Source organism: Fusarium mangiferae (genome assembly GCF_900044065.1).
Source record: "Fusarium mangiferae strain MRC7560 genome assembly, contig: FMAN_scaffold006, whole genome shotgun sequence".
In the NCBI taxonomy this organism is placed as follows: domain Eukaryota; kingdom Fungi; phylum Ascomycota; class Sordariomycetes; order Hypocreales; family Nectriaceae; genus Fusarium; species Fusarium mangiferae.
Window position 1 is genome coordinate 835,408 of NW_024573926.1, and position 22,560 is coordinate 857,967.

Sequence of the window (22,560 nt, forward strand, 5' to 3'; positions counted from 1 at the left end):
ACTTTGCTGTGGTTCATTTTGTTTTGATAACGCTGAAAACAAACTCAATTCTGATTACGTTGCCAGCTCGACCATCAACAATATGCCCATCTCCCCCTCGATACGCCTGCTAACATTCCTTTTTTTTTCACTGCTTTACTTCATCGGATACGGCAACAGGCTCAACTGCATTACCTCCCTCCGTCTTATCCACAATGGTCTCCAAGATACTCTCACCAGCTGTGTTCGTAACGAGACTCTTTTCAACTTGGGTTGGTTCTTGTTCACGCTCAGGCTCGGGTTCTTGGAGAGACGCCTCTGGAGCAGGCTCTGGGGAAGGTTCCACAGCAGGTTGCTGTACAGGGAGCTCAGGCTCAGCTTCTTGAGGTAGCTTTCCTGCTGCGGGTTCCGGATCCCTATGCACCGGAACTGATTCTGATTCAGGCTCTGATCGGAGCTCCGGCTTGGGCTCCAGATTGGGCTCAGACCCCGGTAACGGTTCTTGGGTAGTCACAGGCTCAGCGACAGGCTCCTCGGTCTTTTCCACCGCTGGCTCTGGTTCAGAAAGAGGAGTCTGTTCACCAGATACTGACAGAGAGCCCTCAAGATCGATAGACCAGAGAGTCTGGGGAGCTGAGAATGACAAAGAAGGACCTGAAGATTGCACGGCCGGCGCAGCGGGGCTCTTGGCCGGAGCTCGGCGCTGTGGACCCCGGGCTCGACCTTTGCGAGCATCCGAAAGCGGGGCCTTCTCCTTCTCTTCTGTCAAATCTTCTTGCGGCTTAATATCCTCCTTCTTAGGGGCCTGGGGCCCTAGCTTGAGACGCTTGTTCAGATCGCTCATAAAGCCTGCTTGAAGGGCGGCAATCTTGCTACCGGCCGGTCGGCTAGGCACGGGAGGCTTCTGTTTAGGCTCTGCCGAGTCTCCTGATGAGGCTTTTGTAGGTCGAGGAGGGATCTGGGGCTTTGGCTTGTCAGACACGGGAGGTTTTGACTTGCCCTCATCGCTCGTTGTGTGCTTGGGCTTGGGTCGCTCCGGAATTGCAGGACGATCCTCAGATGCTTTTCTAGCCGGTCGCTCCGGAATTGAAGGCTTGTTCTGCTCCGTAAGTTCCTCCTTGGGCTCCTCCTTGACCTCAGGTTCTGGGGTATCAGAGATAGTAGTCTCGTAGAGCTGGCTCTCGGGAGCATCTTCCCAAATGTCTTTGCTGGGGAATCGTTGACTAGCAGAAGGTCTCTTGTTGTTGTTCAGGAAAGAATCAGATTCCTTTGATTCGTACCATATTGGCTTGTCATGGTTCTTAGGGGGCTGAATATCCACAGGACCGCTGGCCTCTTGCTCGGCAAGTTCCTCTTGTCTCTGAGCAAAGATATGAGCTGGGGTTTTAGGACGATCCATTGCGGATGATCGTCGTCGAGGCTCCTCTGTCTGCTCTGTCTGTTCCGCCTGATCAGGTGTCGAAACCTCAACAGTGAAGTGCACGCTGTCCGGGGCATCCTCCCAAATGTCCTTGCTAGGGAAATAGTGTCGTGCCTTGTTGCCAGGTGCTGGCTTCTGAGCTTCCTTCTTACCCTCTTCAGGGAAAAGAGGCTCATATTCTTCCACGTCGTCCAGAGAAGTGGGAGCAAATTCTTGAGAGTCATTGTTCTTATAGATGCTGGTGGGTCTGCTCTTGGGTCTGCTAGACCTGCTCAGAGGTCGGCTTGTTGGTTCCTCCAAGTCACCGCTACCTCGACGGTCAGCGGGAGGATGAACAGCAGGACGCTGGCTGTAAGAAGAATCATCATGCTTGACTTCGTCGGCAGCCAAAATGGGTGCAGTGTATTCATGGTCCTCCTCGTCTACAGCAGGATCCTCGTTACCATACGAGCGGTACTCTGGGTGCTTAGGATCGTCAACGTGCACAGTATGTTCACCATCGGGGCCAGTGATCTCCGACTTGAATGACAGAGGCTGAACCTGGCCTTCATTGGTGGAAGCGGGTCGGGGAGAAAGGCGAGAAGTGTATTCTTCACTGGCCTGGAAGCCAACTTCATCAGTAGGCGTAGCCTGATAACCAGATGTGCCTGTATCTCATTAGCTAGTGCGAGCACAAGTTTATTCGCAACTTACCTAAGCCGGCGCCACGAGATCGAGTGTCTCTGACCAGTTTGTTCAGGTCATCCTTGCTCATGGCAAAGTCATTTTGACGATCATGTAGAGGAGTTTGATGCTCCCTCTTAAGGGCTTCAGGATGCTTCTCGTAGTATTCCTTCTCGAGTTTGTCCAATGGCGCAACACCATGGCCGTGCAGGCCGTAGCTACCTGGGGGTCCACCACGAGAGCTATGCTTGCGGTGGTGGTGCTTCTTGAATTCCTCAGACCCAGGGCCAGGCGAAGGGGCCTGAACGTCACCAAGATGAGGGTTCATGGGCACACGCTGGCCGATTTCGGGAATACCATGCTCATCTTCCACCTCAGGACGGCCATCACTGACCGATACATTGGTGCTGGACTGCTTCTTGTTGCCCTGTGTAGATCCAGGGCGACCAATGCCAAATTGTGCTGCCTTGTCGGAGTCGGTGCGGGTAACAGCCTGGACACGCTGCTTGGCGCTTTGCGCTGGCAGGGAAGGCTTGGGCGCATGAAGCTTAAGGTCCTCCGCAATGGTACGTGTTTGTTCGGGTGACGCAGCTCTGTTGTCCTCATCGACCTGGACCTCGTCAGGCTTGACTTCGTGGGTCACGGCACTGTACTCGGCACCCTCCTGGCCAATCGAAGGCATTGAAACGCTGGTCGGGCGGTTGATTGGGTCCTGGTGAGCATCGTTGGGGTTGAATCGGGCAGAGATGGGACTCTTTTGAGGAATGCCCTCGTTGAAAGGTGAGGGAGCGAATCGATCGGGATTGGGAGATATCGAGCGGTCAAATCGTTTCGATGAAGGACGAGGTGGAATCTTGGGAACATTGCCCGGGGAATCGTTCTTGTCCTGGCCCTTAGCCGGGCGGGGAGGAATAACGGGAGGTTGTTGCATGGCGGCAGCGGTCATTGTTGATATTTAGATGCTCGGAGGAGCGATTATAGAAAGTTGACGAAACAAAACAAGAGAGGTAAGTGCAGGTTTCATGTAAGACGGGCTGTGTGATGATAATCTGGGGCGACCAAGGAATGGTCAATACTAAACAATTAGTATAAGTTCGAATAACAATTGTAGAACCAAGGCAATTGGAAGCTATAGCACGAATTGGAACTTATCCGTGACAGGGGCATAGACTGGTATTTAAAGGCATTTGTTGGCCTCGATCCCAGTCTAAAGTCCCATCAACAAGATTCCGTCCATCCATGTGCCCGTGCCGTGCCTGTAGGTTGTACCTGTTGCCGGTTCCAGCTGAGGTACGGTACTGTACTGTACTGTACAGTGCTGGACCAGCCCCTGGGCTTATCGGATCCACGGTTCACGAGTTAGAGGCGCCGCCTGTGAATGGATCCATTGCTATCAGAAAGCGATAGAAATCCAATGCCACATACAGGCACACCCTGCTGCGCCCACCAAGTGTTGCGCCCGTCGCACACCGATTGATTGATCTTTTGCTCAGGGACGAAGAAACTTACCAATGGGGTTGCCGTGATTGGTATTGATTGGCCCAGGCACAAGCAGTGCAGATATATGTAGTATAGTTCAATACTAACAACCGGCTTTGGTTGGGGATTTGAGGTGTCAGATAAGACGAGACGAGATGTACAAAAGCTATTAAGTGCGCATTTTCAAGCTGGCAGTGGGCCTGACTAGATCAGTGTATTTATATTCCAGACTCTGGCCTCAATACATACGATACAAAATGGAACGTCCAGGTGACAGGAAGTGCCACCGGAGCTGCTGGTGACTTTTGCTCGTCGTCACTGGTTGTGAAAACAGGGATGGCGATGGCGCCAAGTCGGACGGTGCGAGGCGTTTCTGATCCACACTGTAGCTAGATCGTGGATTGTTTTGAAGAGTTGAAAAGATGGAGAATGCAAAGAGGCTGCTCTATTCTCGACGATCTTTGAGCGGGAGCCTCGATTCAGTTTTCAGCTGCAATTCGTGTATTCTACTCATGTCAGAGCACGAATTGAGTACATTTTATAACCTCATCCCATCGTTGACCTCTGTTCTGAAGCTTACCTCAGAGCGTTCCAAATAAAGCATTTTCGTCACTTGCATGGCCCTGGATACAGTGCCCCCCGCATAACTACCTATGATACCACAGTCCAGTCCCATGGAAGTCCCTGAATCTGTCTGTCTGTGTACGGTTCCATGAGTCTATGGTTGTCCTTCTGTCCAATCCCATTGTTGAAACTTGAGACGCGCGGTGCGACAGCCAAATCAATGCAGGTGCTCGTTTCTGTCTTGAAATTATGCATGCAAAGGTAGGTAGCTTTGTCGTTTGGTGGTCAAGATATCATCATAAGGAAGAACCATAGGTACCTTAGTAGGTAACCAAGGTACCTTACTCACTCGGAGTCTTTCTCAACAGCTCGCTCCCGCCGACCCGCCATAGTTCATCATGGCGGGGATCTCCTGCAGTCTATTCCCCACCAACCGATCGATGCTGCAGCCGGCTATTTTCTTCCTGTTGACGCTCCCGTCCATAAGAGGTCAGAAGAATGACGCTTACTCGACGGCGTGCTACTGGACGGTACGGTGAACAAACCTGACGGTCGCCTGACCAGCTGGAACGGAGCTATCAAACCATGCATTGCAAGTGAAAACGTTGTTGGTAAGAGACCACGAGCCCCTTTGTTCCTACAAAATACTATGTAATGTACTGTTCAGGGACAAGTATGTACTATCGTGGTCTCCGAGGAAAACTGGAGTCTCGAATTGGATCAGCTAACAAAGGCCAATGACGATCTCGTTGTTTTGAGATTCTAGACTTCTTCTTTCAGCTTCTGTGTTGTTGTAAAATAGAAGTAGAAGCAAAGGCTGGTGTCAATGATCGCCCGCCTGTGATGGAAAAAACTTTGTTTCCCCTGGACATCTTTCAGTATCACGATCCTCCAGTCGAATCACAACCCGTCTGGCCCCTCCACCCTGTACATGATGCCATCAGACCAAGAAGTTTTGCGCAGCTGTCCCAAAAGGTCCGTTCTGACGCCATCTCCGTAACCAGAGCTCCAGTTGACCGGTCCGGCTACCCTAGACATTGCAAAACTCTTGTATCGTGTTGAGCATATGGCCTTGTAGTGTTCTATGATTCATTTTATAACCGTATCGGTTTGTCCTTAAGCGTGTTAAAGAGGAGCACTGGTTTGGTGGAACGCCATGGCACGAAGCTCGTTGGCGTGAAAGCAAGCAAAATTCTTTGCAGCATCCGTATGGACGTCAAAGAGGTCTCGAATCGAGCAAATGTCGAGTTCGTTCAGCCATCAACCAAATCCAAACTAGCGCCCATCAGAAGGACCTGGGTATCATATCACGAGGGAATCAGAGCTTTGAGCACGACCTTCCACAAGTGCTCCTTGTCTAGAATACGAACACTGGGTTTCCGTCTTTGATATGCTGCTAATTTGAGCACATTGCAGTTCTTATCACATGATGAACATGGGTGAATAGCCACATTGATATGGCGGCGATCCCAAGAGGTATCAATAGCTTTCTAGAAATACTATTCGTAGCCTTCGGGGGGCAAGAAAACGCCGGACCTTGATATGAGGCATCAAAGAAACTCAGCAAAAGACATCCTAAACTTATGTAAAGTTACCTAAGTCTTTTTGTCATTTAGGATTAAGGTCTTGGGTTTTCTTTCCTCCCCTGGACAGCATAGAACGGTATCTGCCAGTGGGCAAATGTATCGAAGCAGCACCAACATCGTCACAGTACGATCTGGTGAGCAGAAATACAAGAAATGAATTCGAATTTTAGCGAAACAACTTAAAATAACGCAGTCATTGAAACTCGTTCACGAAATGGCATCAACTTCAATCAAAACATGAGCCGTTCCTCATCCCAGACGCCAAATCCAGCTGGGTATACAGGCCGCTGCTCTTGGCAGGAACCTAAATCGTCGAGATAAGCAGATTTTCCATCATCACCACCGTCCTCCTGCACCTGCGAGCTATGGAAAGCCTTAGGTGCCTCCTGTATTCGGCGAACGCCACGGTGCAATGTGTCAACTTGAATAGTGGTTCGTCCGCTTCGTGGTCGAGCCACGAAATTGGTCGGGCTGGCAACTGACGAGTCTACACAATCATCTGCGCGACACCCTGACCACCGAGGGTCTTGCTGCCGACAAAGGCCTGGCCCTTGATACCGGCAAGCAGGTAGCAAAGAGCAGTCAGTAGCAGGAAGACAGCAGCGGCAATCAAGCTGCTTGCACCGCTGACATTGCTAATGAACTGCAGAGCAGACATGACGCCGTAGGCGGCTGCGCGCATATAGTTGGTCGAGATCTTGCGAATCGTCTCATCGAACTTGCCGGAGGTTGGGCAGATTCGGAGAAGAAGAGGGACCTCGATGAAAAGAATGACAAAGGCCGATGCGCTGTGGATGGTTAATATCGATGCTTCATCATGACATGTATAATTCTTACATAGCAAAGGCGCAGAAGATAATGCGAACTACATTAAACGAAAAGATGTTGGCGATTCCAACAGCTAGACAGATGATCATGGAAAGAATTCCAAGCCTACGCACAAGTAGTGTTAGTCGGTCGTTACATCGTAGATGATTCGGTATGGGTCATGTCGCAAAGTGGCTTAACAGGTCAATAGCTATGATTGAAGCTGTATACGGCCGAGGATCGTTAGCCTACCATTGTCCGTAGATGCCTACACGAATATTAGTATCTCCTACAAAGCGCAGTCAATCGAGAGCGACATACTGAAGTTTCGCGTTTGGAACTCCTCCTTGAGCGTCATCTTGCCAGCTTACGTCGAGCTTTCGTATTCGGGCTTGGAGCAGCCGAGGAAGAAAGTGGCTGATGTTTTCTAAGAGACCAATTCGAGATTGTAAATTAATTGCAGTAAAGCGTAACGAGAAATATCGATTGTTGCGACGGCGATGGAGACTTAGTCGAGAGGTGGAGAGTTTGAATTGTTGTGACGACGGGGATGCGAAGTTTGAAATGATGAACGTAGCCTCTTCGTCAGGTGTAGGTATGGTGTGGTTGCTGAGGTAGTCCCCAATTTTGATTGAGGCTGGTGCAGGGTCAAAGGGCTTGGCTCCAAGTCTCGATACGGACGGGCGAGTTAATGGAAGGGCAGGCGAGTGGATGCTCCACGGGGCATTGGCTGTTTTGTGTTTGTAGGGGAACGGGTCCTGTAACGAGGATGATGGTGCACTGTTGATAGTGGATAGTGGAGGTCGAGTTGGCGAACATGAGACAAAGGGTTTTGGTTTCGAGTCTCTGGGTCTGCTGAGACGCAACCAAGAGGCTTTTGTAGTCCTTGTTTCTTTTCTTTTCTGACTTTGTGCTGTCTTGCTTAACATGTATTCACTCTCTGTTTAGGCAACTCTATTCTCTGCATAGCCAAGTGACGTACGTTGACCACGCGGCATCGCCAAGCCTCGCCCAGAGTGAAGCGGAGTTGGTTCTCAAATGGTGTCTTTCACAGAGACAATTGCCAAGTTTATTAATGACAAAGCTCAGTCGGCCAGTGGATGCTTTGGAGCTCCACGGATTCGTATTCGAAGACATCAACTCGGAGGTGAGGGTATATTGAGATCCAAGCACCCTTCAAAAGCTGTATTTTAAGCCCACGAATCAACACTCAAGGTTCATGTATACCCAGGTATTGTGGTAGGTAGCCATGAATCGACCATACTCCAGACTTTAGAGACCAGCTGTAATTTTGGACTTTACCTCTCGAAGTTTGTGATGCTATAATAAGCACAAGACTGACTTCATGCTCTGAATATTATCCCTTGGTTTACTTTCATAATTAGCGTTCTATAGAACTATATTGACCAGCTACGGATGCGTGACAATCGATCAACTTCAGTCATGTTACACGAATAAGCGAATCCGTCATCTAGACCTACCCCAATCGAGCTATTCTCACAGGAATAGCCTCAATTCAGTCCTGCCAACAACACTCAACTAAACGTTCCGTGGCCTGCACGATCGTACCTTATTCTTACCACGTGTTGAGGTGGAGTGTTTCCTCCCGTAGAAGATCCGGGGACCTGCCAAAGTTACCTATAAATAAGCTCTACACCATTACATCATCTTTAACACGCATCAATTCTGTCTTTGTAGCTTATCAAGCAACACTCATTGGTCTCTAGCCCATGATCTGACTGAAAGTCAAGCAAACAACCCGCGAACCACCAATTGCACAAACTGCCTCATTGCGAGCTCCCTGCTATTAATACCTCCTACATTCCGGAAAGTCAGTCCAGTGAATGAAGCCTCACGAAAAATGACTTACACCGTTCTGTCAAACGACCAGGTTAACTCCATCCTGGAAGGTCTTACTGTTGACGAGCTTGATGAGTTCCGCCATGTTCTGGCTTCATCCCTACACGAATTCTCTACCGGAGTGCCGGCTCTTGAGGAAGCCTTTCAGCAGCCAGAACGCATCTCAACACTACATCCAGAGACCATGGCTAGGACATTATATATGCCCTCATGTGCTCCGTGTGGAATGGGCTGCAAAGGTGAGACTTCTTCTCACAGTATAGACGAATCAATCTAACCAATAAGTAATTTCCTTGACGAGTACGGAAGCATCCCAGGATTCCAGGGTTACACAGATCAGTCCTACTGGTGTTCTCAACCTGTTCCGGCCAGATGGATCACCACTTGGAATCGTCAATGCAACAGCTCTCACAGCATTCAGAACAGCCCTGGCATCTACCTGTTTGTTGGAGCGCCGCAATCATGTCAAGACCTTGACAGTATTTGGCAGCGGTCTTCAGGCTTACTGGCAGATCCGGCTTGCCCTGATGATCCGCGGCAGTACTATTAAACACGTTCATGTTATAAACCATAGGTGGAGCGATAAAGCGACCGGAATTCTGAAGAGATTCGCCAGTATCCCTCCTGAGATTAAGAGACGAGAAGGTTGGTCGGACACCAAGTTCGGTCTCCTGATCCCCGCGTTCCACGAGTATCGACGCCTCATAAAAGATCAGATAAGGGATGCAGATGTGATCTATTGCTGCACAGCCTCGCAAAAAGACCTCTTTGATGGATCTATCTTAACGTCTCATGAGGGCCGCAAGAAAGGAAGACTAATCATTGCTGTTGGAAGTTATACACCAGAAATGCGGGAGCTTCCAAATGACCTTATCCAGCTAGCAGTAAAGAGGGAGGACAAGCCTCATCGACATTTCCACAAGCATGCAGTCGAAGGCGGAGTCATCGTCGTTGATAATATCAGAGGCGTGCTCAAAGAAGCAGGCGAGATTATTGCTGCCAATATTGGGCCCCACCAACTTGTAGAGTATGTGCTTATCCATCCTCTCTCAACAGTCACTGACATCAATGGCAGGCTGGGGGAACTCGTGATGCTCCATCGTCTAGCTATAGAGGAGTCCGACGGATTCTCCAGCAGTCAGGCATCTTTCTCTTCTGACATGGATAAGCTAGATATCCATGGTAGGATGAGCTCCATGTCCACGGTCTATGGCAGCGGAAGCAATGCCAGTGACCCCCCGACCAGCCCTACAGGTTCAGTCGATTCAGAAGGGCGCAGATCAAGCTCCTTTTTCCATTCAAGAAAGAACTCCAGTACCTCTCTGGACAAAGAAAAGAGAAAATCAGAGGACCACCTCTGTCGTTGGTTGAGGGACGGTACTGTAGTATACAAGAGTGTCGGGCTTGGACTGATGGATCTCGTGGTGGGAACACATCTCATTGAGGTTGCAAATGAGAAGAATGTAGGAACTCGTATAGAAGGATTCTAGAAAGGATAAATCGAAGTAAATACTAAATGCTCTTAATACATGCTGTGAATATTTGTACACAAACTCTACTCGGCAACCCAGATGGCGGCCATACCCATACCAGTTCCTACACACATAGATGTTGCGCCAACCTTTTGGCCTGTTCGCTTCAACTCATATAGGAGAGTAGAGACCTGTCGGGCACCAGTGCAGCCTAGGGGATGGCCAAAGGCAATAGCACCTCCCTTGGGGTTGATCTTCTCTTGGGGAATACCCAGCTCGTTGGCACACCACAAACACTGACTGGCAAAAGCCTCGTTGATCTCCCAGATATCGACATCATCCTTGGAGATACCGGCAAGGTCGAGAGCCTTGGGGATAGCCTTCCAGGGGCCCTGTCCCATAAGAAGGGGCTTGACACCGACAATCGAGGCGCAAACGTACTTGCCGAGGATTTTCTGTCCAAGCTTCTCGGCAGTAGATCGCTTCATGAGGAGGACAGCGGCAGCACCGTCGGAAATCTGACTGGCGTTACCAGCATGGATAGAGCCGTCCTTGGCAAAAGCAGGGCGGATCTTGCCCAGAGACTCAGCAGTGATGCCATCACGGACACCATCATCCTTGGAGACGGTAATCTCCTTGGTGTTACCCTCCTTGTCCTCGAACTTGACCTTGAGGGGAGCAATCTCCTCGTCAAAGAGTCCTGCTTTTTGGGCCTTGACGGCCTTCTGGTATGATGAGGCAGCGAAGGCGTCCTGTGCAGCTCGGGTGACGTTGAGGTCCTTGGCCATCTGCTCAGAGAGGACACCCATGGGCACCTTACAGTTGGCAGCCTCGGGGTGGTTCTCAAAGGCCTCTGAGAATTCGGAGACAGCGCCAGGGCCATAGTTCAGGGACATGCTCTCAACACCAGCACCGATACCAATATCGATCATGCCAGTCTTGATCTGGTTGGCGACATCGACGGTAGCCTGGAGACCAGAAGAGCACTGTCTGTTGAGGGTTCGGACGGCGATAGATTCAGGGAAACCGGCAACCAAGCTGGCAGCTCGCATCTCGGTTGCGCCGCCACCGGGGGCGAGAACGGTTCCAACGCATAGGTCCTCGACAAGAGCAGGGTTGATCTTTGAGCGGTCGAGGATGGCCTTGAGAACACCAGCCATGAGATCAGCAGCGGGGGTGTCCTTGAAACCACCGCGGCCTCCCTTGGTGAATGCGCTTCGGCAGGCAGCAGTGACAACGATCTATGTATGGTCAGTAAACTGTATCGGCGCATACGGACGGCAATGCTTGGCAACATACATCGTCAGGGTTCTTCTGGAGGATCTTCTCGCGACCGCCAGCGGTCGGGTTGCCAGAGATCTGGCCTCCAATCTGAATGATTCTGTCGGTGACTGGAAAGACAGTTAGTTCGAGTTTGCGATGATCGCAGTGCGACAAGAAGACATACCACCCATTTTTGCTATGATGTAAGGATGGATAAAAGTGTTTGAGGTGAGGGAGAGATCTGAGTAGGTAGTACTGGGGTATAATGCGCAAAACAGAGGACAGAAGTTTGATTGAGGCGGAGAAAAAGTATAAGAGAGGAAGGATTATTATACAGAGAGAAACCTTGCTAGACCTCGGATGTTGTGCAGGAGTAGAAGTAGACTCGGGCTTGGTCAGCTTTGTCACAGGAGAAGATGGTAAAGAATGGCCGAAGATGGAGACCAGCTAAGAACGGACTTCAAACCGTGAGACCGACCGACCGAGGCATCTCGTCGCCCCAGTCTTGGCGTTGCTAGCGCCTCTTTTTAGTGTCCGATCACATGTTATTTCCCCAGCTTTCAGCGCGGGGGAACTTCTCCAACTGCCTTCACTCTTGCGTCACGCGGTGGCTAGTACAGTAAGAAATACTCCAAAAAATGACGATTTGATCTGAGTCTGATTAGCACGTGGTCCCCCAATTATCACAAGGAAAATAACCGACTCGTTGAAGATTGGCGAACTTGATTCGTGACACCGCCGTTCCCGAATTGGGTATCTATGTAAGAAGACATAATAAGAATTTTAATACAAGACCAACGCCGTTCTACACCAAGGAAAGTAAACAAACAATCAAACAAACAAACAAAGATGATCAACAGGAAATCCCCCAGTCGCGGATTGTTATTTCATACAAGTGTCAAAAGAAGAGGAAAGGCCACCGCAGTCCGAAACTGCCGGACTCCAGGCGGCGCTCCGGTCCTCTTCTTGATATGACTGAGATGCTATCGACAGAGCATCCCAATCCCAAGGTGAACTTGAGTCTTCGCCAGATCCTGAGTCGCCCACGGACTTTGGAACCGAAAGTGAAGTATCGAACGATGTATCTATCCTGATAGAAGGTATCGACGGTACCGTAAGGGCCCGATTACGACCAGTGGTATATTGTTGTGGTACTGGAGGTGTAAGCACATACGGTCCGATAATACCATGAGGTTGCTGCATGTAAGGAGGGCTGATGCCAGTCCATGATAGATATTGGCTTGGAGGTGCAGATTGAGATAACTGTTCTATCTTTGGGTTAGCTACATTCTGACATGAGCTAATCAGTACGACATTCTACCTACCAGTTTCATCAACTAGTTGCAGAGCCTTGAGTGCATCGATGCCAAGCTCAACACTGACACGTTGGTCTGGAAGCTTGCCAAGCCGAATTGACAGTTGCTTTTGAACACTGCCAATTGTTTCAACGTCAATTACATCCAGTTCGCACCAGTGTCGGGCGTCTTTCCAGCGAGGCTTGGGCACTGGATGTATCTTGACGCCCCAGTTGCGAGCAAAGTCGTTATCGACGACACTCGAATCTCGAGTGAGATAGCACTTGGCAATACACGGTACTTCGGTGGTCTGGGTTTTGAGAGTAACTCGGATCATCTGTTCATGTTTGACTCGTGCTGACTGAGTTCTTAGGGGCTGTGCTGGCGTCTGCCAGTTGGGGCCTGATAGCGGAGAAATAGGAGACTGGCCTTGGCTTGGAGGCTCCTCGTCTGTGAAAACGGCGGACTCGTCCACGGATAATCGAGGGAATGTCGAAGAGTCCTGGGAGCCAAGAGGTGGAAATGTTATGCAAGTTTCGGGTTGATTCGTCTGGGTTTGAAAGCCCAGAGGATCAAAGTATCTGTCACTGCTGGCCCGCCGTCGGAATGACTCAATAGTGTGAGAAGTAGTCGACGAACTACTTCGACGCCTCGATCGAGCCTTGGAGATAGGACTGAGTGTAGAGGGCGACCGCGAGCGAGGGGAAGCTTGTCTGATGGCTTCTTCCACACTGAGTTTCAGGCGACCAGGCCTACCAGCCAGAGCTGGGTTTCTTTGTCTGCTCGGCGGAGTCATTGGTAAATGCTAGAGTGTAGACGAAATGGATGTAAGGCAAAGAATAGTGCCTGGGAAAGAGTAAATATCGTTTAAAAAAAACAGGGACCTCGATTCTTAAACAGGAACTAGACACAATGAAGAATGGAGCAGCGGGGGTATGAAATTCAAGCTGATATATGCAACAGGTATATGAGGCTTGATGTCTGAGTAAAATCACCTCTGCTAGGTTTTCCTCGACATCGTGGACAGGCAGCGCAGCAAAAGTGCAGATGTCTGTGGCCAGCCATTGGATTAGACCCTGTAGCAGCACGCTTCTTTATTCCGAGGCATACTGGTCCAATTGTCTGCCTCGATCCTCTTTTCCATCAAACACCCAAAGAATAAGCGTTTTGAGTGGTCTCTGGTGCTTGTCGCTGTGCACAGCCTCGCTTTACCGACATATCGAAGGCGGGCTGTGCTGCTAACGGTGAAATAAAGAGCCGCCTCTGTGCGTTGTGCGACCGAGACTGGCCATGCATGGTTGAAAGCGAGGAACTGCATCTTATCACCTCTGATGAGGCGCGGATGCGAGTTTAAATCACAGTTACATTCCACTTCTGTAACTGTCATCGCCTTGTCACAATCGTGGGCCTTTTCAACCTCAATATGAAAGGCAACCGGATATGGTGTTGTCAGTGCTGCGCCTCAGAGGAGCATAAGTCACCGGGCGTCGGGCTCTGACAGAAACAAGATTCAAAATGACCAGTTTCATAGTAAATGATTACGAAGTGGCATGCCTCATGGAATAACACATTCGCCTTGTCATCGTAATGTATTACGACTCCGAAAGCTGAATGCCGCCCATTTCCGAGTTACCTCAGTGCGGCCAGGACATAAAAATGACCATCTATGCACTCAACAGGTATCAATGAAGACTCAGATTCAATGTTCACCGGAAGTTACTACAGTCAGTATATTGTTGCCATGAATATACCCGCTATTTCTGACTTGCACCACAGGCCTCCTGAAAGCTGGTTTCACAGAATTACAGTTAATCGCATTACAAGTCTTCCAGGTATAAACTTGACTCAAGTCAGGAAAACAATTAGATTGGTCGATTTGATGGCCCCCAAAATTGCTATCAAAGCCTTGTTCATGCGCTGTCCGGTAGATAGGACGGATGTCCAAGAAAACAATGGACAGAGTTGTTACAATGCATTGGTCAAGGTATGAATGCTTCTTCAAATATCTGTTACACGACTTTGAACTAATGTCTTTTAAGGTGCTCATGCCTGGCCAGCTCTATGCCGGAAAAGGAAATAATTATAGTACAGTCCGTTCTGCGGAAGCATCCACGAGAGGGAAATCTCGTAAGAGACAGCTGAAGGATCCTCAGCGGAAGTCCGTCTATGAAGGTCAAGTGCCTCGAGTCTCCGTAGCATCATTTACTATATCCTGTGCTGAAGAGGGATTGAAAAATTCGACATATACATCCCCAGGACACAACGGAACCCAAGAAAAAGGATCTTTAGTCAAGGATGAGATGACCGACACTTGCACAGAAAGGAATACATACGTTCAAAGAAGACTTGATGGAAAGACTGAAGCTTCGCTAGTAGATGGCTTGGAGGAAAGAATACGTTCTCTGGATATTACCTTTGAGGACCAACCCGTGGAAGCCGATATCGAGGAAGCATACATACAGGGAGAAGCCTTGACACCACCCGAAATCAAGTTCTCCGAAGACGGTGATATGGACGACGATTACTGGACTTGGGACCAGAGATCTCAAAGATTCCGACACTGGGATGCGGAACGTGGAGAATGGTTATACTTTCCTGAGAGATTTGATTGAAACGATTTGATAAATCTTAAGCGGGTTGGGATGTGCAACAGCCAACTTTCAGTTGAAGGAGAACTCTAAGACCAGTCACTGTAGAATCCGTTTGTTGTTTAATGTTTTCATGTTTCAATTTCAGCTAAGTACCACACTTCACACTCTGCGCCATATGCTCCTCATTCATACCAATGCTGCTCGTAATCTCATCATTCGTCTCTCCAGATACCTTATCCTTCGAATCAAGCCTTGCTTTCGGGCTTATCCTTGACAGTCTTATCGTCGGGTGAAAAGCTTAGGCTGACGCTGTTCACGCAGTGACGCTCATCTGTGGGCGTGTCAAAGCCCTCGCCCTTGAACACATGTCCAAGGTGACCGCCGCAGTTGGCACATACAATCTCCGTTCGTGCCATACCGAAAGCGCGATCTTCGTGACGGACAACGGCACCGGGGATGCTGTCAAAGTAGGCTGGCCAGCCGCAACCAGAGCTGAACTTGTGGCTCGCCTTATAAAGCGGAGCGTCACAACCAGCGCAGGTATAGACACCCTGTTCAGGATAGTGCTTGTCGAACTTTCCAGAGCCAGGAGGTTCGGTACCCTTCTCACGTAGGATGCGGAATTGCTCTGCGAATGTTAGTTACTGCGCAGAAGAGATGTTAGCAGTGCAAGGACATACCCTTGTTGAGGACAGCCCGCCACTCGTCGTTTGAACGTTGATCAGGGTACGACATATTGGAAGAGTTCTTGGATGAAGTGCCAAATAAAGCGCCCAGCAGAGGAATACCAGACATAGATCGCAGGGGAATAGGTCGAAAGGCCAGGTGTGAAGGCAGAGGAGGTCTCACGCGGGTGATATTTGAGAAAGTGTAGAAGAGTGTTGACAGTAATGGAGAGAAGCGCATTGAGAAGGGAGTTGTTGTATATGGTTATTTATATTTGATTGAAGATGAGTTATCATACCTTGAAGAGAGACGTTATAAGTCCCAGATCTTAGTGGCAACCAGTTGACAAATCATGGGTTGCGAACTGTGGAATCATTTGCATCATCGAATTATTGCTACTAAGCCTACCACAGCCACATCTTGATTATTCCGCTTTACGCTCTTTGTGGCCCAACGGCTCGAGTATTGCGCCTGAATACGCTGGTACAATTCCAAATCCGGTAATTTGATTATTCAACTTTAAGAGAGGATTACTCTAAAAGTTTAAAAAAGTCTTATTTTCTTCGAGTACGATAAGACTTCGGTTTCAGCCCCCATGTTTCGCATCTTACCAAAATGGTTGAGGTCCCAAAGGTTGATTGATAACTGCATTTCAAAATGTGAGACAGGTAAATTCACCTACGAGGATAAGCCATGAGTCTGAGTCTCTTTGAGACAATGGGCAGGCTAAGATAATCAATTAAAATGAAATTTGTTCGACTCGACTCTACTAGTATTCACAAAAGAAATGGATAAGGTAGTTATTGATACAAGCCCGATGAAAGGAAGCCTACCTCAAGCTTCGATCATCCAGTGGCTGGTGCAGTCTTGTAACCCCCCGCCAATTCCAGGGGTCAGGTACCTACCGCGCAGTGTCCAGACCCGCCCCGCCCATGCATTAATTCCGCTGGGCAGCTAAAGGGAACATCACCGACCACCTTGGCACCTCCCTATCAACATTCATCCAATTCTAGGCACACCCTTTTCGAACAGGTTGCCATTTTGCAACAACACTCGTTCAGAGTGACGCTTCGAATCCCTTTACCTCGACTCCCACCACAACTCATAACGAACTTGCTCTGATTTTCATCAATCAGCATCACCATGTCCAGGAGAGCCCCGAACCCCGCTGCTGAGCGGGCGGCGCAAAACCAAGCTACCATCAAGAGTCTCCTCAAGTTGGAGGCCAATAAGGTCTGCTCTGATTGTAAACGAAACAAGCGTATGTATTAGACTGCGAGCTTGCTAGCACATCCCTCTGACCATTTTAGATCCTCGATGGGCTAGCTGGAACCTTGGTGTCTTCATCTGTATCCGATGTTCGGGCATCCATCGTGGCATGGGCACCCACATCAGCCGAGTCAAGTCCGTCGACCTCGATTCTTGGACCGACGAACAACTCCAAAGCGTCTTGAGCTGGGGAAATGCTCGCGCCAATAAATACTGGGAGGCCAAGCTTGCGCCAGGTCATGCCCCCTCTGAAGCCAAGATCGAGAACTTTATCCGAACAAAGTACGAACTCAAGCGATGGGTTATGGACGGCCCTATGCCCGATCCTGCTACTCTAGATGCTGATGGCGACGACGATGTACCCCTCAGCATTGTAAAGGAGAAGCAAGTCATAGAGCGCAAGGAGTCCATCAGAAAGGCGTCTCTAGGCAACTCACAAGCACCGAAATCTATCCCTGCACCTCAGGGAGATCTTATCGGCGGAGACCCTGTCCCTGTGCGATCAAGCAGCGCTGCTCCTCATGCGGCGAAGGTGGCTCCTAAGGCAGAGCCTGCTCCTCCGAGGGCAACAAGTACAAAGGACTCACTACTTGGACTCGACTTCTTTGGCGAGCCCGCGGCTCCTCCTCGACCGGCCAGCACAACTGGTACCGCTCCGAGCGGCCAGTCTCGTCCCGATTTGAAACAATCTATCCTATCTTTATATGCTACTGCGCCTAAACCTCAACCTCCTGCTCAACCTCAGCAACAGTCATCAGCGGGAGGCTTTGGTGGCCTTGCCTCTCCCACTTTCAGCCACCAATCTCAAGGCTCTGTTGGTGGCTTCAACGACGCCTTTGGTGGTCTCAGCATCTCGAATCCCCCTAAGCCCGCCGCTCCCGACCCTTTCGCCAGCCTCAGCTCTGCCAGTCGTACAACATCAAGCAGCAATGCCTTTGGTGGCCTAGGAGGAGGTAGCTTCTTCAACAACAAACCCTCCCAACCCGCTGCCCCTACCCACCAGCAGCAGTCTTCCAACTTCTCGAACTTCGGTGGCTTTTCCTCCCCACCGCCGGCTGCTTCTGCTGCTCCTGTCCCGCCCAAGCCCGCTCAATCCTCCGCTATGGGTGACCTCTTTGATCTTTCTGCACCTGTGACCACATCGCCTCCTCCACCACAACCCGCAGTTGCTTCTACCAACTCCGTCTTCAACCTCTCTTCTCCCCAAAGCCCTCCTGCCGCCGCGCCAACCAGTACGACAACTGCTAACACAGCTGGTTCTATGGGTGGTTTCTCTGGTGCCGATGTTTGGGGCGGAAGTGATTGGGGAGCCCCTGCAGCCCCTGCAGCTCCTGCACCAGCTCCCATCCAGAAAGCCCCTGAACCACCAAAGCCCGCGGCGAGCGATTTTGGCTGGGGCAACACGGGAGGAGCCTTTGCTAACACACCCATCGTCCCTGGGGCATCAGGAGGCTTCAATCCTATTGCATCGCCCAAGGTATCGGCCGATGAGGAGTTCGGAGGATGGACAAGCAGTGGACCTGCTGCTGGTGGCAGTGGTGGCCAAACCAAGCCAAGCGGTGGCTTTGGCGGAGATGAAGACTTGTTCTCCAACGTGTGGCAGTAGGCAGTGAGTTTTGGAAACATCTAGATGACTTTTGGGGCGGAGGTTTCTATAAAACAGTTGCAGGCATGATTGGCGTTTGCATGTTAGGAGTCAAGTAGATGCGAAACAGGATGACTTAAAAAATTGTACGATCATTATGGCATTGGTTCACGTGCGAAGCAATGTGAGTGTATTCAAATAACGCCGGCCCAACGCTGCGAAAACAGTAAAAATCCTGAGACACGACTCCTTAGCCTTTTAGCCGTGGACACTTGGATGCCCTTGATCATCTGTGCATACCACCTGGTAAATATTCGTCTTCCCTTCACGACGGATGCCATGTCCAGCTCATATCTGTATCAAGGGTCTTAGAACAACAGTTTAGCCCCGTAGAATAACACCAAGAAGACGCCAATAACGATTCCCGAGAGTTTGAGAATAGCGACACGGTTGCCTGATGCAGCCATGCGAGTTAAGCGGCCAGCAGAGCCCTTCATCTGTGTGGTCATGGAGGAGAAAGTATCGGACTGGTTGAGGTTAGTAGGCTATAAACTGTCGCTTTCGAAGGGGGTAGACGGACGGTGTTGTCGATGACATCCTGAGCTCGGGCATTATCGTAAATGTCGACTGTCACACCGCGAAGTGCGGAGACCTTTGCAGAGAGCTCATCCAGGCGCGCATTGTTCTGGCGCTCTCGTTCGTAGGCTTCGGACATGATGAAGTTTGGCGGAAGTTAGGGATGGCGAAACAGGGGTTGTCGGCACGGTCTGGCTTTCGATGGGAACAGAATATTTGGTGCGTGTTTGTCGTCGCTTTGCAGAAGACAAGATGTCTTCGTCGTTGCGAAATGTATCCTCGAAATGTCAAGTGCCAAGTTATGAAAGGGGTTCGAGTTCTAATACGAAACCGATAGCCATGACGACCTCCTCGGTCGGCCCCAAAGTCCGCCACGGCCACCTCACGCGGGCGCGTTGGACATTCAGCGGTACGTACTCCAATGCCGATACCGCCACACTTCAGCTAACAGCCACACCTCCATCCACCCAGAAACTGGAGATTTCTCATGCACCCAAGGACGCTGTAAATGTACTATACCCTGGCGCCTAAGGCGGGGCAACATGTTACAGACAAGGCCAGATGAAAGAAAATGGTTGGGCAATCGTAAAAGGCTCCAAGTTCAGTGGATTCGTTGTCAATCACGTTGTCACGTTGTTACTTGAATTGCTGCGCCACAGACATGGAAGCTCCCCATTACGAGGTGCCGTGAATTTGCATTGCCCAACGTCTGCACCTAATAGTGTAGACTTGAGACCACTGCTTTCCCTTCTTTGTAGCTTTGTCGATCCTACAAGTCCTTGTATAATATCGCCGCAGAATATTCTACACTCGTTTGCTTACGTCCACTCCTTGGCATATACCATCGAGGCGCAGCAGTAACTCGTCTGGTGACGACGCAACCCAGACAAGCTGGGTTACTATACCTATCATATCAACCCCACCCATCGCCCTTGTACTGAGAGCTTCTTGGCTCCTCCAACAACAGTTTTCGACTTGCGCGAAGACAACTTTCGATCCCTGTTCCTGTTTGTGCATTGTATCTCTTGAGCTTTGGTTGAGTGTATCAAGATGGGCCTCAACAATCCCCTCCCGTCGTCTATGGCGTGTAAGTTGAACCACCAAATTCCGCACTCATGATCGCGCATCATGGGCTACTCCACCCCTCAATGAAGCGATCAGCTCGAGTGCGAGACATGGCTAACACAGCTCCCCAATAGCGGAATGTAAGAAGTGCGGCAAGATCCTGACTTCTTTCATCAACCCTCGCCAGTCTTTCGGTCCCGACAAGGTCATTCCTCCGTCCATCCTCGCCAATGCTAAAGGCCTTGCCATCATCACTGTTCTCAAGGCCGGCTTCCTCGGCTCAGGCCGTTTTGGCAGCGGTCTCGTCGTCGCCCGACTTCCCGAGGGTGGTTGGAGCGCTCCGAGCGCTATTGCGACCGCCGGAGCCGGCTTCGGTGGTCAAGTTGGTTTCGAATTGACCGATTTTGTCTTTATCCTAAACGATTCGAGCGCCGTCCGGTCCTTTGCCCAAGCTGGCTCTTTGACACTAGGTGGCAATGTCTCTTTGGCAGCTGGACCCGTTGGTCGCAATGCCGAAGCAGCCGGCGCTGCATCGCTGAAAGGTGTCGCCGGTATCTTCAGTTACTCCAAGACCAAGGGTCTCTTTGCTGGTGTTTCCCTTGAGGGATCTGCTATTATTGAGCGCCGTGATGCTAATGAGAAGATGTACGGCCAGCGCTTCACAGCGCAGCAGCTCCTTACCGGTTCTGTGAGGCCACCTCCTCAAGCTGCCCCTCTCATGAATATCCTTAACTCGCGCGTTTTCAATGGTATGAGAGGCGGTGGTGACGACGCCATGTACAACGACATTCCTGTATACGACGATCAGCACGACGACGTTGTGTGGAACGGTCGCCGAGGATCGGCGATGGGTGAGGGCGTGCAGCGCGATCGTACAGGCTCAGGCTCATACGATGATAGCTTCGGACGACCCAGCCGTTCGAACACATGGCAGGACGATGTATACGACAGACCAGGCGGTTTTGGCGGGCCCACACGTTCTAGCACATTTGCTTCTGGTGGTGGAGCGAACAACGACTACGTTTACAGTGACAATCCCACAGGAGGCTCGGGAGGGTTCGGCGCCGAGAAGAAGGCTGGCCCTGGACGGCCAGCGGCTCCCAAGCCCAACTTTGGCGCCAAACAAGCAATGCTTAAGAAGAACGAGGCAGTTGCTGTGTACAACTTTGACGCGGATCAACCAGGTGATCTGGGTTTCAAGAAGGGCGATGTCATCACCGTTTTAAAGCGAACCGAGAGCGATAACGACTGGTGGTATGTATTCAACGCGAATTGCTTAAACACCGCCGCAATAACTAACAGCGTCTAGGACCGGACAAATTGGCACAAGAACGGGCATCTTCCCCAGTAACTATGTCAAGATGAAGGAGTAACGGTTGTTATCTTTTGTATCGATTTAAATACCCTTTAGGCACGTTTCGGATGGATACCTTATGAATACGACGACTTTTTTTGTCTTACGTCTATCTTGGAAAATGGCAGCTGTAAAAGACTGTACAGTTCTACACATCATATGTCCTTCACAAGCTTTTGAATCATAAAAACCCACACATTTGTAGCAGATGGAAATTTTGTCACACCCAAGGCTTTACTAAACGGTGTATTGGCTCATGGACCCTAGCCATTACATGGAGGCGTGTTGGCTAGTAGATATCTAAGCTCATGGTGTCTCCATCAGATCTATCAAACCGACACATCGAACATTCCCAACTCGAGCTTTAGGAACCTAACATAGATACGGCTTTGGAATAGCTGTTCTCATAGTTAAAAAGAAATAAGGCTCAGTAGGCGCACATGACAGCTCGGCACCATAACAGAAACCGTGTGAAGACTTGCCAGATCAGAAAATACTGCAGTAAAAGTATTCACGGCTCCACATAGATGTAGAGATAGTGAAATTATGTACGTTATAGCTGACCGTTCATACGCAATCTAGTTAACTCTATGATGGCCAGTTGGGGATGAGCGGTACCCTTTAAAATAAATTGAGAAGTTTGTACATGCCAGGCTCAATGTTGACGACAAACGGCATCCCAAGTCTGGGATCACAATGAATACGCTCTCGTGACCAGTGGCCTTCTCACCTGAGGCAGATTCCTAGCCCTCATTACGTCCAAGCAGTGATTTCGTCGCCGAGGGGCATCAAAACTTGAGCCTTTGCCGGGCATTTGCAACAGAGCTCACACAAGGCCTTAGAAAGATATACTTGGAATTTATCTAGTGCCATGTATTAATCAACCGTTCTGTAAATGCTGGAAGAGGCTCACTTTGTGATCTCAGTCCGTAGACCAGTAACAGGTAGATCCTCAGATTTGAGTTGTGAACTATGATTGCCTTTGAACTTGAGAGTGTATTAACAAAAGCTTCAATGAGAAACGCAATCAATCAAGGGTATTTGCAAGTAATACAGCCTTGAAATA

The 22,560-nt window shown here is 49.9% G+C and overlaps 10 protein-coding genes across 10 annotated transcripts; 4 read left to right on the forward strand and 6 right to left on the reverse strand.

Annotated features, from left to right (window-relative positions):
• Window positions 1–127: 127 nt before the first annotated feature.
• Window positions 128–2,993, reverse strand: FMAN_03007 (uncharacterized protein; the record flags this gene model as incomplete). The annotated part of the gene is made up of 2 exons (XM_041831770.1): window positions 128–2,046; window positions 2,093–2,993. 2 exons carry the CDS (start codon window positions 2,991–2,993, stop codon window positions 128–130), a joined length of 2,820 nt encoding a protein of 939 aa, XP_041682300.1.
• A 3,185-nt stretch (window positions 2,994–6,178) lies between these two features.
• On the reverse strand, window positions 6,179–6,856 carry FMAN_03008 (putative Golgi apparatus membrane protein TVP18; the record flags this gene model as incomplete). The annotated part of the gene is made up of 4 exons (XM_041831771.1): window positions 6,179–6,479; window positions 6,529–6,624; window positions 6,751–6,766; window positions 6,820–6,856. The coding sequence occupies 4 exons, from the start codon at window positions 6,854–6,856 to the stop codon at window positions 6,179–6,181; spliced, it is 450 nt and encodes a 149-aa protein (XP_041682301.1).
• A 1,503-nt stretch (window positions 6,857–8,359) lies between these two features.
• On the forward strand, window positions 8,360–9,848 carry FMAN_03009 (uncharacterized protein; the record flags this gene model as incomplete). Its single annotated transcript, XM_041831772.1, has 3 exons — window positions 8,360–8,597; window positions 8,644–9,385; window positions 9,434–9,848. The coding sequence occupies 3 exons, from the start codon at window positions 8,360–8,362 to the stop codon at window positions 9,846–9,848; spliced, it is 1,395 nt and encodes a 464-aa protein (XP_041682302.1).
• A 65-nt stretch (window positions 9,849–9,913) lies between these two features.
• On the reverse strand, window positions 9,914–11,284 carry FMAN_16122 (putative Acetyl-CoA acyltransferase; the record flags this gene model as incomplete). Its single annotated transcript, XM_041831773.1, has 3 exons — window positions 9,914–11,071; window positions 11,130–11,221; window positions 11,278–11,284. The coding sequence occupies 3 exons, from the start codon at window positions 11,282–11,284 to the stop codon at window positions 9,914–9,916; spliced, it is 1,257 nt and encodes a 418-aa protein (XP_041682303.1).
• A 691-nt stretch (window positions 11,285–11,975) lies between these two features.
• FMAN_03010 (uncharacterized protein) lies at window positions 11,976–13,184 on the reverse strand (the record flags this gene model as incomplete). The annotated part of the gene is made up of 2 exons (XM_041831774.1): window positions 11,976–12,376; window positions 12,419–13,184. 2 exons carry the CDS (start codon window positions 13,182–13,184, stop codon window positions 11,976–11,978), a joined length of 1,167 nt encoding a protein of 388 aa, XP_041682304.1.
• Window positions 13,185–14,267: 1,083 nt separating this feature from the next.
• Window positions 14,268–15,000, forward strand: FMAN_03011 (uncharacterized protein; the record flags this gene model as incomplete). Its single annotated transcript, XM_041831776.1, has 2 exons — window positions 14,268–14,372; window positions 14,428–15,000. 2 exons carry the CDS (start codon window positions 14,268–14,270, stop codon window positions 14,998–15,000), a joined length of 678 nt encoding a protein of 225 aa, XP_041682305.1.
• A 224-nt stretch (window positions 15,001–15,224) lies between these two features.
• FMAN_03012 (uncharacterized protein) lies at window positions 15,225–15,885 on the reverse strand (the record flags this gene model as incomplete). Its single annotated transcript, XM_041831777.1, has 2 exons — window positions 15,225–15,607; window positions 15,660–15,885. 2 exons carry the CDS (start codon window positions 15,883–15,885, stop codon window positions 15,225–15,227), a joined length of 609 nt encoding a protein of 202 aa, XP_041682306.1.
• Window positions 15,886–16,788: 903 nt separating this feature from the next.
• On the forward strand, window positions 16,789–18,520 carry FMAN_03013 (uncharacterized protein; the record flags this gene model as incomplete). Its single annotated transcript, XM_041831778.1, has 2 exons — window positions 16,789–16,906; window positions 16,956–18,520. 2 exons carry the CDS (start codon window positions 16,789–16,791, stop codon window positions 18,518–18,520), a joined length of 1,683 nt encoding a protein of 560 aa, XP_041682307.1.
• A 347-nt stretch (window positions 18,521–18,867) lies between these two features.
• On the reverse strand, window positions 18,868–19,214 carry FMAN_03014 (uncharacterized protein; the record flags this gene model as incomplete). Its single annotated transcript, XM_041831779.1, has 2 exons — window positions 18,868–19,026; window positions 19,080–19,214. 2 exons carry the CDS (start codon window positions 19,212–19,214, stop codon window positions 18,868–18,870), a joined length of 294 nt encoding a protein of 97 aa, XP_041682308.1.
• A 911-nt stretch (window positions 19,215–20,125) lies between these two features.
• Window positions 20,126–21,513, forward strand: FMAN_03015 (putative YSC84 Protein involved in the organization of actin cytoskeleton; the record flags this gene model as incomplete). The annotated part of the gene is made up of 3 exons (XM_041831780.1): window positions 20,126–20,162; window positions 20,275–21,394; window positions 21,450–21,513. 3 exons carry the CDS (start codon window positions 20,126–20,128, stop codon window positions 21,511–21,513), a joined length of 1,221 nt encoding a protein of 406 aa, XP_041682309.1.
• Between the last annotated feature and the right edge of the window lie 1,047 nt (window positions 21,514–22,560).